The 15355-nt window shown below is 40.8% G+C and overlaps 1 protein-coding gene across 1 annotated transcript in view; it reads right to left on the bottom strand.

The window, feature by feature from the left end:
- The window catches only part of Slf2 (SMC5/6 complex localization factor 2), a 62462-nt gene that overhangs the window by 9654 nt on the left and 37453 nt on the right, over nucleotides 1–15355 (bottom strand). The window contains 6 exon segments of the mRNA NM_001134612.2: nucleotides 638–769; nucleotides 2196–2283; nucleotides 6654–6751; nucleotides 8154–8330; nucleotides 8759–8861; nucleotides 15034–15175. Of these exon segments, the coding sequence (NP_001128084.1) occupies nucleotides 638–769; nucleotides 2196–2283; nucleotides 6654–6751; nucleotides 8154–8330; nucleotides 8759–8861; nucleotides 15034–15175 (740 nt within the window).

Here is a 15355-nt window from a genome sequence, read left to right as displayed (position 1 = left end):
TAAAAAAAAATTATCTCCATCTTAACCGCTGAGCCATCTCTGACAAATAATTCTTGTCACTAAGAAATAGTTGAAGGGTACCATGACTCTCCAGTTTCCAGAGCACACTCTGACTTCTAGAGCAAAACCAGTTAACTTGTAAGTTTTCTTCTAATACACACATGCTCATCCATTTCACAAGTGAAATCACCTACTTATAATAATACTAAATATTACCTACCCGTTGTCCAGAAGAAAAAGAATGAGAACAACTAACTTCCCCAATTAAATGGAGAAGAATGTAGGTCAGGTAATATGCCTGTTAGAGAGAAGAAGGAAATTACTACCCATGAAAAGGCTAGTAGAAATACCATCCCAGTTTACAGAGTAGCAAAGCTACTCAGGAAAGAAAGGATTTCACTTAGTCTGGGAGGAAGGAAAGCTGTGTATTTAAACCAGACTTTCTGATTTCTAAACTAAGTGCTTTCTTTTTACAGCTGCTTAGCCCTGGTCTGCAGTAGAGCGTATTACATTAGTAACAACAACCCTCACACCCCAACTCTCACTCTGTTCTAACAAGTGTCAGAAAGCAATAAACTATAAAACAGGATTTACTGGATGCCCTTTGTATTATACTCCGAGCTTCTGTTCTGGATACCTGCTTTTCAAGGTCTAAATGAAGACTGTCATCGATGGTTTCATTGGGCTGTTCGGCCTTTTTCTTCAAGATCATTTTCTTCAACAAATCAGAAGGCTTCATCTGTACTAGATAGCGATGTAGGACTGGGATCTATGAAGAGAAGAGACCAGTCAACTCTTGAGCTAATTCCAGTGTGCCCACTCTCATTCCCGCTCCTTTTCCTGGCTTGATAGTTCTATGATTACCCATTTTTCTGTTTACTTTAAAGTCCTTAAATGTTTAAGGTATTTTATGTTACATTTAGAAACGGGACATAAATGCCCAGGACAAGATCAAATGACATTATAGTAGCGGTCACTGAGTTCTAAAAAGGAAGCACTATCCAATGTGGTGGCTCAGACTTGCAATCTCAACCCTTGAGGCTGAAACAGGAAGTTATCACTGCGAGTTTAAGGCTGACTGGGCTATTAGTGAGTGGCAGTCTGGCTGACACTGAGCACTAAGCCTGATGGGTATTCATTTGGTTCTCTTTTATACAGATTTAAAAGAAAAATGTAATAGTCAAGACAGATGTTAGTAAAACCAACAGCAGAAATGCTATCCTGGATCCTTTAATGGCTATAAATAATCACTAATGCACTGAGGTCTTTTAATTATCCTAATGGTTCAGGAATGGAGCCATAATCATATCCATGTCCACCTGACTAGGGTGGGAGTCAGTTTTATCCCATAGCATCCTGTGCATATTCTTATACGTTGATTTATATGACTAGATTACGTTTCCAAGAGTAGAGTATCATACATGAAGAATATTGGCATTAGGATATCTTCATTTATTTCTAGGACATAACCTATTACCTTACAGTGAATTGCAATTCAAACAATACAGACATACCCAGATGAAGTTTTGTAATTTTTCAGATCCAACGATAGGTAGCGCTATCGCTGCTACCACTCTTTGCAAAGTCACCAGAACTGAGTGAAATTTCTGTATGATCTACTTCTGCATATTCATATACATCTCTACTGACAAGTGGTGGCAAACCACATTAAGCTCTGGGATCTATAAAGGCCACCTGTATAAACAGGTATAAGATGTGGTTAACAGCTCGGAAACTTCTAATCGATCATCACACTGCTAATCTTGGGACAGTAGATAAATTCTCAATGTCATAACTGCTAAATAGTTTATTTACAGATTAATTCATCAGTCTATAACTGTCCTATAGGGTAGCGGCTATACCATCTCCATTACAGATTAAAAAAAATAAACTGAAACTTTTTTATTAGGTATCATGCTAAAGATTATAACAACAGTATCATGCTTGAAAGCTGAATTTAATAAGGACATTTTTGAGGCAGGTTTCTCTGTGTGGCACTGACTGTCCTAGAATTCTGTAGACCAGGTTGCCCTCGAACTTGGAGGTCTGGCTAGTTCTGCCTTCATAGTGCTAGGATTAAAAGCATGAGCCACCACACCCAGCTAATCAGGACATCTGATTCAGAATTCATAAATTTATTTTTCCCAACATCTCACTAACTCTCCCATTAGAAACAAAAATATATTTATTTTTACCTGAAGATTATTGGCATTAGGAATATCTTCATGTTTTTCATCCAAAAGCTTTGAAATAATCACCAGACTGAGGCACTGCCTCAGCTGCCTGGAATTAGAAATGAAAAGCATTTATAGTGTGTTTAAGCAATACCGCTGACAGGCACGTAGTTAAGTCCAGAGAAGTCTTCATCTCCCAGGGTTATAGAAGAAACAACTATTACAGAGCTGCAGTATACTCATGTAGGAAACATACACACCAAGTTAGAACTGCCTCTGGAGGGGCTACAGTTCAGTTGGTAGCATGGCTGGCTAGCAGGCACAAGTGGTGTGGTGCATGCCTGTGATCTTGGTGCTCACGGGAACACCAGGAGCGCAAGAGCAGCTGCCACCGCAGGCCGAGTCTAGACTTAGCTTGAGCTACTGAGAACAAACAGAAAAGAAAGTTGAGTGTGATGGCTAACGACCTTAATCCTAGCATTTGGGAGGCAGGGCAGGCGGGTATCTCAAATCTGAGGCCAGCCCAGTTGGAGGACAGAGTTCTAGGATAGACAGAGCTACTCAAAGAAACTATTTCAACTTTCCTCCAGCTCCCTCCACCAAACACCACCAAACACCACCACCACCACTACCACCACTACCACTACCACTATCACCACCACCACCACCACCACCACCACCACCACCACCACCACCACCACCACCACCACCACCACCACCACCACCACGAAAGAAACTGCCTAAAGCTCACTAAGAGCCTCTGTTGCTAATCTTGTTGACTTACTGAGAGAAAACCAACCTATTTGAAATAAATAATCTTATTAAAGGATAAAAGTGAATTCATTTTTGTGTTATGGATCATCTACCAGCAGTTTTCAACCTGTGGTTTACCACCCCTTTCACAGGGATCACGGATCAGAGAGCCTGCATATCCGACATTTGCATAACAATTCATAACAGTAAAAATTTAGTTATGAAGTAGCAACAAAAATAGTTTTATGGTGGGGGTCACCAGAAATAGAAACTGTATTAAGTGGTCACTGCATTTGGAAAGTTGAGAAGCACCGGTCAATACTGATTTATATACTAAAAGTATCAAGACAACAATAATCATGTTGTGAACTGAAATAATCAGTTCCTTACTTAGGGTTTTACTACTGCGAACAGACACCACAACTAAGTCAAGTCTTACAAAGGACAACATTTAACTGGGGCTGGCTTACAGGTTCATTATCATCAAGGTGGGAGCATGGCAACAACAGGCAGGCAAGGTGCAAGCAGAGTTGAGAGTGCTACCTCTTTATCTGAAGGCTGCTAGACAATGAGGGTTTTAAAACCCACACCCGCAATAACACACCTATTCCAACAAGGCCGCACCTCCTAGTAGTGCCACTCCCTGGGCTGAGCATATACAAACCGTCCCTTTCTACACTCTGGCTCCATAGGCTTGCTCAAACACATGAGTTTATGGGGGCCATACCTAAACATAGCATAATTCAAATTGCATTTAGTCCAGCGCCCAAAGTCCCCATAGTCTATAGCAGTCTCAACAATGTTAAAAGTCCAAAGTGATTCATCCAGTCACTTAACTGTAATCCCCAAAGCAAGACAGGAACCCAGCAGGACAAACTCCAGACTCTGCATCTCCATGGCTGATGTCAAAGTGGTCTTTAGATCTCCAGCTCCTTTTTCATCTTTGTGGACTGCAACAAACTTCTTTCTCCTGGACTCATTCCACTCCCCGACAGCAGCCTTCCTTGGCAGATGTCCCACGGCTCTGAAATCTCTAACATCTTGGGGTCCCCAAGGCAACTTCAGCTTCACAGCTTCTTGTTTCAATGTCTGGGATCCACACATGATCTTCTGGGCTCTTCCAGAGGGCTGGCCATCACTTCTCCAGCTCTGCCCTCTGTAGCGCTCTAAGTCAGGTTGATCCACTCCACTGCTGCTGCTGTCCTTGGTGATCATCCCATGGTACTGGCATCTCCAATACTCTGGGGTCTTTAACTGCATCTAGGCTTCACCAGTAGCCTCTCATAGGCTCCCTTCATGGTGCCAAGCCTCAACTCCTCTGCATGACCCCTTTAGTCTTGGGCCACCTACTGCAACTCAGGCTGCACCTTCACCAATGGCCTTCCATGGCCTCTCTCAATCCTCAGCTGGTCTTCACGACGCCTCATGCCTTCAAAACCAGTACCACCTGGGTGACTCTTAACATTACCAAGTCCAGCTGCAGCATGAGGTAAATCTTGGAATATGAACACAACTTCTTTGTGCTCTCAAAAAACACTTCCCAGAGTTTACTTCAGTGATACTGGTCTCTTCTTAATCACCACTAATTTCTTAGCTACAGCTAACCAACATCCATTGTCCCAAGTAGTCTCTTCTATTCTGGACTCTAAAGCCAAAACCACATGGCCAAAGCTGCAAAGTTCTGCTGCTTTTTGGGGCTGGAACATGGCTTCCTTGTTCTATTACATTATCACTTTCTGTTTTCCAACTCTCTCACTGCCTAAGCTTGTCTGTTCTAGAACTTGCTCTGCAGACTGACTTTGAACTCAGAGATCTATAGGCCTGTCTCCTAAGCACTGGGATTAAAGCTGTGGTCAACCAAACCTAGATTTAAGTTTTTCTTCACCTAGAATTTGTTCTGTTCTAGGCTGGCCTTAAAATCAGAGATCTTGTCTTTGTATCCTGGGATTAAAGGCTTGTACTACTGTAGAGAGCGGCGCGGCGAAACAAAGATGGCGCCAACATCCAGCCTTGTCTGGATATAAACGACTTACTGCGCATGTGCAGGCTTGTCCCCTTGCTAGGGCTCCCTCTAGTGGTGAACAGCGGTACTGCACATGTGCGGTTTATGCACCAGGTGTCAGTTGACCGTTAATATGCTAATGAGGTGATTCATTCTCCGCCAATCCCTGGAGGACAAGTAGTGGGGTGATCCAAGCCCCACCAATCCCTGAGAGATAATTAGCATAATGTTGTCTATATAAGCCGAGCGATTTTGCTGCTCGGAGTCCCTGTTCAGAAGAGCTGTAACACTGAGAAGAGCTGTAACACAGTAAAGGCTTGCTCGCAGAAGAATCCTGTTGCCGCGCGTCGTTCTTGCTGGCGGGACATTGGGCGCGCGACATACTTCCACGTCTAGATCTAAACTTAGCTGTGTAGAATCTTGCCCCAAGGTCATTACTGCCTTAATTCAATTTAATATCCTTGAACACAGGATTCAGCTCCATTTTACTCCTTGGTACTTTATATCTTTCCTTTCTTAGCTTGCCATGCTTGTTTAAAATGCTTTGTATGAGACTGAACCAGAGAAAAAAGTCTATGATGGGTATTTCTGAGACTTCCTTTGTTAATGCAATAAATCTGAGTCTCTTCACTTCAGCCTCGGGTAGATTCTTTGGACAATGGCAAAAAGCAGCCACATTCTTCACCAAAGAATTCCTCAGCCACAAGAACAGTCTCTTGGCCATATACTAAAATTCTTCTCTGAAATCTCTAAAACTAGGCTTCCACAGTTCAAATCACCCCCAGAAACAAAGTCTTCCTTATTCTTACTAGGATGGCCCATTAAGCCCCACTTAAAGCATTCTACTGCTTTTCATATCCAAAGTCCCAAAGTCCACATTCTTCCAAACAAAAGCATGGACAGGCCTATCACAGCAATACCCCAGTTCCTGGTACCAACTTCTGTCTTCCTTTATTAGGGTTTTACAGCTGTGAATATATACCATGACCAAGTCAAGTCCTATAAAGGACAACATTTAATTGGGGCTGGCTTACAGGTTCAGAGGATCAGTTCATTATCAGTAAGGTGGGAGCATGACAGTATTCAGGCAGGCATGGTGCAGGCAGAGCTCAGAGTTCTACATCTTCGTCTGAAGGCTGCTAGTGGATGAGGGTCTTAAAGCCCACTCACTCACACACACCTACTCCAACAAGGCCATATCTCCTAATAGTGCCGTTCTCTGGGCTGAGCATATACAAACCATCACAATCAGGATTTCTACACCTTTCCCTCAATAAAAGAACATTCAAAGAAATGATGAATAGGGGCTGGAGAAATGGTTCAGAGGTTAAGAGCACTGACTATTCTTCCAGAGGTCCTGAGTTCAATTCTCAGTAACCACGTGGTGGCTCACAACCATCTGTAAAGGGATTTGATACCCTCTTCTGGTGTGTCTGAGGACAGCTACACTGTACTCACATACCAAAAATCAATCAATCAATCAATCAATCAAATCAATCAATCTTAAAAAAAAAAAGAAAAGATGATGAATAGAAACAAAAGTCCCAAGGTGCACATGGTAGCCTAGGCTGGTAAACTTAACATTCGTGGGAGGCTGAGGAAGAAAGACTGTTGAGTTTGAGGCCAGACTGGGCTACATAGTAAGAACCTGACTCAAAGTAAGAACTCATTTAACTAGGGTCAGCATTATAAAACAGTTTAACATTTATCTCACTTTTCAATACCTTCCACGAGATGTCCAGTTAGGGACTAGCTGTACCAACCACAGAAGGTTATGGGGATGGCTGGAAAGTTCATTTATGCCCAAACAGAGTTCATGAACCTGAAAAAAAGAGAACCAGCTCAGAATCAGATCTACATAACTTCTTGCCTTAATATAAATCACTAAAAAAGATTTCTGAGTTTTAAAAACACAGGTCATTTAGAACCTACTACAGTGACCATAATACATAATACTGTAAACTGGTAGTATGTTCTACTAGCACGCCATGTCACTCCCATGTTGTTGCCAAACCTTGTCTTCGTTTGTACTTGGTAGTATTTCTTGAAAGAATTAAGTATTCTAATCCCAGTTTTCCCATGTGTATATAATAACATATACACAAGACCAGATATGTTCATGACCTGAAAATTCTTGCACTCTTGGATCCTGTTATAGTATTTTTCTTTTCTTCTAGTGACAAAGCCCAGCCTTATACCTACTGGGCAAGTATGCAACCACCGAACTCTCTCTTAATTATGAGAAACAACAGCTGCTTCAAAATAAGCTAATGATAAGGGAAGTAAGCACTGGATGTAGTCAGACAAGATACGTTATCTCCTGGTAATCTCTGGAGCCTGGTCAGCACTTTTCTGGGCTCTAGTGTAACCAAACCTTGGTCTAAAAATGTACCTACAAAAAGGCCTAATAAATTATCTATGTGCAGCCCCCACATGGCTAATTATGTCCAACTCAATCCTGGCTGCAGGTATGGCAATCATGTCGGTCATGCTTAGAGGCTGTTTCAGAAAGGCCATCCTTGAAGGCCTCAGATGATATCACTGTAGCCCTGCTATGCTAGTCATGCCTCCCTGGCCACCCTTTATCTTAATTTGAAATAGTTAATTAGAACCTGAAGTGTTACCACATCTACAGTGAATGATAAGGCAGCCCAACATGGACAAAGGTATTGATTGGGTTGCTAGAACCTGTAAATGCTGAGACACAGTAAATCCCTCCAAAAATGTTGCAATGACAGTTACTTGATGGGTGGTAGTGGGTCACACCTTCAATCCCAGCACTTGGGACGAAGAGACAGGTGGATCTCTGTGAGTTCCAAGTCCAGCCTGGTCTTTAGATCAGATCCAGGACAGCTAGGGCTACACAGAGAGAAACTGTCTTGAAAAACAAAAATAGCTGCTTTTAGAAAACAAAAAAACAAACAAACAAACAAAAAGAACCCAGTTATTAATTTAATGGGAAACAGTTCTGGCCAACAGGGCCTTCCTCACTATCGTTCTTAACTGAGCTTAGAATCCCTGAATTCTGAATGCATATGAAAACACTGTGATGCAGTACAAGACCCTAACACCCAGGGCTTTGTAGATCGTCCTGTAGCCACCGTGTAGCTGAAGGTGACCCCATTAGCTCTTCAACTTCCTGTCTTTACTCCTAAGTGCTAGAATCTAAGGTATGCACCACACCACCATCTTGGCTGCAACATCTAAATTTTGAGAGACATTACCTTTGTGTTCCAATCTCTGATATTTTTCATGAGATTTATCAGGAGGCTCTGAAAGTCTACTAATGGAATCTGTTTAAGCTCTTTTTCCAAACTCATTTTAAACAGCATTAAAATCAGCAACATTATTTCTCCATCTTGGTAACCTTCTGGATGTATAGATGTACATAAGCCTAGGAACTGCCAGAAATGGACAAAGAACAAAATTACCTCAGGAGTTAGATTATATTCTTGACAGAAATTCAAAAAAGGATCACACAGATAACAAGTATCAGATGTCTACAAAAGGCACGAATAAAACATAAATAAAACAATGAAAGGATTAGCATTTTCTTCTCCATTTTCAGTATTATTGACTGAATTCAGCAACTAAAATGTTGCACGCTGCAATTACTTGGTTACTAAACTACATTCTAACACTTTAACTGTAAAATTCTGACCCGAAGGTCACTTTTGTTGTATTAAAACAAAAATAAGAGAAAAATGCATGTATAATGGAAAAATAATTGCAAAGACATTTCACCTGGTAAGAAACCAGTGGAGTTTCAAACAATTAACCACAAAACTGGTTCTGGCCCCTTGCTAAGTATATACAAATTCTCTCCTACCTTAACCACATTTAAAATGTTGGTTTCAGGAAGAGCTGAAAATACTGGATTATAAGATGAATCTTCACTTCCTTTTCCCCCCAGTGTTTTCTGTGTTTCAGAACTATTGAGAAGAAAATAAAGCATGTATTTCAGGATCATTGAGAAAGCAGTATGGAGTCAATACTCACTGTAGGAAACTCTGCACAGCTACACTGAGTCATGTTCTAACAATGCAGCCCAGGCAAGGCCCAAACTTACATTCGCCCTGCCTCAGCCTCTGGAGAAACTGGGATTACAGATGCATGTCACTGTACCTAGCTTAGTTGTCATTTGAAAAGGTTATGTTCCTTAATGTTCTGGGTGTCAGAAAACTATGTAAAACTGCGTGAATATAACAGTAATAACCTTATGATTACTACAGATCCTATGAGTGACCTAAATAAACTACCAAAGTGATATAGGGAAACAAGTATAGGAGATGGGTCAGTGCTATGCAAGAAGACCTGAGTTCAAATCTCCAACAACCATGTAAAAATCCAGGCATGCCGTGTTTGAAATTCCAACACTGAGAGATGAGAACAGGCATATGCCAGGAGCTCACTAGCCAGCCTAGCTCAAGGATGAGCTTCTGGTTCAGTGGTTCCTTAAGGCAACACAATGGGAAGTTACAGAGGAAGATACTAAAGCTCCTGCTCTGGCCTCTGCATGCACATGCACAGAGGAGTAGGTCCAGGCACACTTAATGTGCATGTGTACACAAAGAATAATACATACACTTTTGAGTACACACACGTACTAATTTTACACATCTGAATTTAGTAAAGGTTCCTAAAAAAAGAAAATGCATGAACATGGCTTTTTTATTTTAGTTATTTGTGTATGTGTGGGTTTGTTCACACAGGTACAATGCCAATGAAGGCCAGAAGGGGCATAGAAACTCCTGGAGATAAAATTGCAGACTATAGGGAACCAAACTCAGGTCTTTTATAAGATTATGTGCTCTTTCTTAACCACTGAGCCATCTCTGTAGACTCTGCATTTGACTATGTGACATATTTTTGCTAAAAAACAAAAACAAAAAAACCCTCAACAACCACCATCACTACCCAACAACATTCATTGGGCTAGGAAAAAAAAAAAAAAGAAAGAAAGAAAGAAAGAAAAAACCCATTAAAATGTATTAAAAGTTTTGACCTCCCAAGTGGGTTCTTTTAGCCACTTGCTTCCTCTTTCCACAGCTACTACTGTGAAAGGACTGGCTTCAGTCCTTCCTTCCATGAACATTTTATGTATAAAAAGCAAATGTGAACATGACCCTGTGCTTTGAGAACATGTATCTTGTCTTTGTGACTAGGTCCCGACAAGTGCTCTTAACAAATGAAACTCTCTTCATGCAGATAAGGTGACTCATGAAGATAACCATAACTTAATCTGTGATTAGAGGTTTAAAAATTAAGTTCCATCCAGAGAGTCTAGAGATCAAATTGATCATCAAATGGCCAATGTTTTCATCCACCATCCTTGTATAATGCTACTTCGAAGTCTTAAGTTGGACTGGAGTGATGGCTCGGTGCATACTGCTCTAAGAAAGGACTGGAGTTTGTTTCCCAGCACCCATAGTAGGTGGCTCACAACGACCTCTTACTCCAGCTCCAGGAGATCAGACCTCTAATTCAGGCCTCTGTGTAGGTGGCAAACTCAACATATCTGGTGTCAGAATAGGACGTTCATTCATCCTTTCACAATGCCACTTACCTGTTAGCAATGTACCTTTAATCCCCTTCCACACCCTAGTGTAAACAATTTCTCTTTCTTTTCTTCTGTGACCCATTAACTTTATTTAATAGAGGCTACTTGCATGTGCATGAGTCAGGGTTTACTTCCTGGGCAAAGCCGTTACCAGCGGCCACACAGAGTAAGATGACAAAGGAGAGGAGTCTCCTTGCAATCATACACTGCCTACCACTCCCCAGGAGAGGCAGGTCCTTGTGAGTCCTGCACAGGCAAGAGCACTGCTACGTTTACAGCTACGACAACCACAGCAAGCCCAGAAGACAGCGATTCAGTGGTTCTTCCCAAGCTCTAGTTCTCACACTCCTGTCCTCTATCTGCCACAGTCCCTGGGCTTTGGAGCACTTTTTGGTTTTGAGATAGTTTTATTCTGTAGTTCAGGCTAGTCTCTATACTTTGTGGTGATCCCCCTGCCTTACTCTCTCACATGCTAGGATTACAAACATGAAGCACCATGTTAACTTTAAAAAGAGAGAAACAAAAAAGAATAAACAAAACAACCAGAAAGCAAACAGGGTTAACTATAGCAGTGGCTATCCTGGAAATTACTATTTATCTAAGCTGGACTTAAACACCTCCCCAACTCTATATAACTTTCAAGAATTGCTTCATTTTTCTATTCCTAACTCACTTGTAAAATGGGAATGAACTACTAGTAATATCTGTAGTTAACTAAAGAAAGATACTGGGGCTGGAGAGATGGCTCAGCGGTTAAGAGCACTGCCTGCTCTTCCAGAGGTCCTGAGTTCAATTCCCAGCAACCACATGGTGGCTCACAACCATCTGTAATGGGATCCGATGCCTTTTTCTGGTGTCTGAAGACAGCTACAGTGTAATCATATACATTAAATAAATAAATAAATCTTAAAAAAAAAAAAGAGAAAAGAAAAAAGAAAGATACTGTATCAAACCCTCAGCTGTCTGACATACAGCAGGTACAATATAAGACTTCCCAGTGATGCAATGATGGGAAAAATAGGCAGATCAATTTGGTAACAACAAAAGGCTAGAGGACAACATAAAAAATTGGTCATTGGCCTAGTAATTCCAGCTCTTAAGTTTACGTTGGAATACCTCAGTGTGAGCTTAGACTGAGGTAACAATGATTCTTGTCTCGAGACGGGGAAGAATAGGAAAAATAAAAATAGATCAGTAACACTGTAAACTCAAATATATGATGTATATGCACAGACATTTCTTCTAACAGTGAAGAATTTTGGAGAAAAATGCTAGAGAAGAAATAGCTATGAGACAATTAATTGAAAATGGCAGATATATCCTCTCCCATCCCCCAGGTTAGCCCTGGCTATCCTGGAGCTAGCTCTGTAGACCAGGCTGCCTGTCTCCCAAGTGCTGGGATTAAAGGTGTATCCATCAGTGCTCGGGGTAGAATGCTCTCAGGACTCAGGTTTTAAGTTTGTATGTAGAAGGCTCAGGCAGAACAGCCAGCTTTTCAAAGTCCTCTGAGCGCCATGCTGGCTCTTCATTACACTGCATGCTTTTCACCTGCTTCCATCTCCCCAACCACGACGAACCGTTGTCTAGTTCCTCAACCACAGTCAAACAATCAAGACTGTACTTTTGAAGTTGTTTTTAGTTACGTGTATATGTGGGCGCAGTGCCCAAAGTCAAGAAGAGAGCACTAGATCGTGTGGAGCTGGAGCAGTGGCTGTAAAGAGCCTCACGTAAGGTTGGCAACTCAACCTAGGAACTCTGTAAGAGCAGCAAGTGCTCCTAACCACAGAGCCAGATCTCTAGAAACCCCTCCAAATTACATGGCTAAGTATTATTCACGTTTTTATATTAATGCAATTATTCAATTGTACTATTGTACATGCTTACTACAATTAATTAAAAATTCATATGTATATGATATATAAAATTACTACATACTGTTCAGTTTACTAAAAACAATGTAGTTGATATTTAAAATGTTTATATATGTATTTATTGTTGTGCGGATGAGTGTATCCCTGTGTAAATATGTCACAGGAATGAGATACATCGATTCCCTTTGAGCTGGAGTTACAGCTGTCAGTCAATGACCATGGGTCCTGGAAACCAAACTTGGATCCTCTATAAGAGCAGTACAGACTCTTAACATCACTTCAGCACTTTAATTGTTTGTATTATTTGGAAGGATTAAGTATTTTTAAATAGGTAGTTACCTGGGTGTGGTGATGGTGCATGCCTTTGAACCCAGCACTTGGGAAACAAAGAGACCAACAAATCTTGTGTGATTTCAAGGTCAGTTGGTCAACCCAGCAAGTTCAAGGTCAGCCAGTGTCCTCAGAGTAAAACCCTGTCTAGGGAGGTTAGTGGGGGGTTGGTGGGTGCGTGGAAAGAGGTATTTAGGTGGTTGGGTGTAGTGGGACATACCTACAACCCCATAACTCAGGAGTCAAAGGCAGGAGGATTTGATCAAGCCCTATTGTTTCAAACCACAAATAGAAAGTTCTAATAATATAAGGAGATTTTTGGATAGGTGAGGAAGGCACTGTTTCTTCTATTTAAATTATTGGAGTATGTCCAATTTTGCTGTTGAACAAATTTTTTGATATGAAGTTCACCTAAGTAACAAGGGGGTCCACTTTTGGTGGGGAAAAAAAAACATGCAGAAATAAATTTAATTTTGGACACACCATGTTATAATAATTTGTGTTTTCCTTATGAGCAAAGATGAGTGCATGCTTGTAATTTAAGATTTGCTTTTCCTGGGGCTGGGGATTTAGCTCAGTGGTAGAGCGCTTACCTAGGAAGCGCAAGGCCCTGGGTTCGGTCCCCAGCTCCGAAAAAAAGAACCAAAAAAAAAAAAAAAAAAAAAAAAAAAAAGATTTGCTTTTCCTTCATTTCCTGCAGTCAGTTCATTCTTCTGCCCATCTTAGAGTGAATGCTGGTATTTACTTTTGGCCCTTGTCTGTGACCAGTCTGGTTCTTGCTCTTACTTGTGTCCACACTCCATATCTTTTTGTTCCCCTCCATTTTGAAAGTTTTCTTTGACATTACTTAAAATCATCTTTGCCATCAAAACCTCAAAAAATGTAATCAAATTCTCGTTTCCTTTCATAGAGGGTTTTACTTTACACATAAAACCATCTTCTCTTCTAGAATAAAACAATTCTGCAGTTTCTTCTATTACTTACTTTCACTGAGTATGTTGAAATCCATGATCTGTCAACTTGAGGAATGAGTCCATTTCCCCCCTAAATGGCTACTGAGCTTTTGAAGGCCCTGGAAAACACCCTCTCCTAAGCTACAACTTTAGTATATACTAAGCACCGGTGTGTATTTGTGACTTCTTTAGACCTTTATCATTGGGAAATATTTTTCCCATTTGGTAAAAATCTGCTGAGGACAGTTTTCCCTCATAATTCTGATTTTTATGCATTTCCAATCAGTTGCACAGTCCAATTCCTTCCAGTAACCTCAAACCCTGCTGACGCTCTGCCCCAGACCTGAGCACCCATGCTGGAATGCACAGCAGACTTTCCTTTGCCATCGTTTTGCCTTTAGTGATTTATATATACACATTTCTAGTTAGGTTTATTTCTAGAAAGTTTTCCCCTCCTGTCACTAAGAAAGTCCCTTTCTGTGGCATACTTTTAACTAGTTCCTGATCAGATACAGAAAGGTTATTTATTGGCTTGGCTTTCTAAATTTTATACCCTCGTATCCATACAAAGTCTATTTGTCATAGTCTCTCAGCTGGTTCTTAGGCCTTTATGCATAGACTGAATCATTTATCAAGTTATTTTTTTACCAAGTTCTTTCCAATTTTTATGGCTTTCCTACTCTCTTACTAACTGCTTTGACCAATAAATATCTACATATGATTTTTTAAAAAATTAAATTTATTGAGAGTGCAGTAGGGTATGTAGGTGGGCAGTGAGTGAGTCTGGATATATGTGCCAAGGCCCTGATATAGACAGCTTTGGGAGTCAGGTAATACTCGTAGGTATAGGTTATCTATTGGGGCAAGGTTATCAGGCTTGCATGGGAACTATATCTTGCTGGCCTAGCAAAACAAGGTTAAATAACAACGAGAAGCCTTTAAAACTCCTTATAGGATTGTTTCTACTATTTCCTCATTAAACATGATGGTGACTTTTACATTAGTGCAGGTACTAAGAATGTAGGCTATTTCAAGACTGATTTCAGCTTTGAATTTATTAAGTTGAGAATGAATACTGAATTTATTAAATCAATTATAATGACAATGAAAGAATAGCAACCATTACAAATCTTTCTGAGCCCAGCTTTGTGGCATACACCTTTAATCTCAGCACTGCAGAGGCAGAGGGGCACAGAGGGGCACAGAGAGGGGCACAGAGAGGGGCAGAGGGGCGCAGAGGCAGGTAGGTTTCTGTTAATTCAAGCCAACCTGTTCTACAGAGCATGTTCCGGGACAGGGAGGACTACAGATTAAGATACTATCTCAAAAAAACAAAAACAAAAAATACCCAAAAGATCTTTTTGGTATTTACAATGTGAAGAAAACTTACATTAGACTGTCCTCATTAAAGTCTGGCTGAAGAGTCTCCAGAGGAAACAAAGCTCCAAAACCAACACCCATGTTGAAGAATACAGCTGCTATATCAGACAGTGATGGGATCCAGGGCCAAACGGGAGAGTCACTGAACGTATCTGCTTAACACAAGGAATTATTTTTATTCAAACCATACAGTCTTAAAGCCACATTGAATAGTGATAATCCATCTGAGGTAGTTGAATACGCTTGTCCTAGGGAGTGGCACTATTAGAGTGGCACTATTAGAGTGGCACTATTAGAGTGGCACTCTTACTTTAATGAAAAGGAGCAATCTG

Source organism: Rattus norvegicus, chromosome 1, assembly GCF_021556685.1.
Source record: "Rattus norvegicus strain SHRSP/BbbUtx chromosome 1, alternate assembly SHRSP_T2T, whole genome shotgun sequence".
Classification (NCBI taxonomy): Eukaryota; Metazoa; Chordata; class Mammalia; order Rodentia; family Muridae; genus Rattus; species Rattus norvegicus.
The sequence above is the reverse complement of the archived record's forward strand: the minus strand, read 5'-3'. Positions and strand labels throughout refer to the sequence as shown.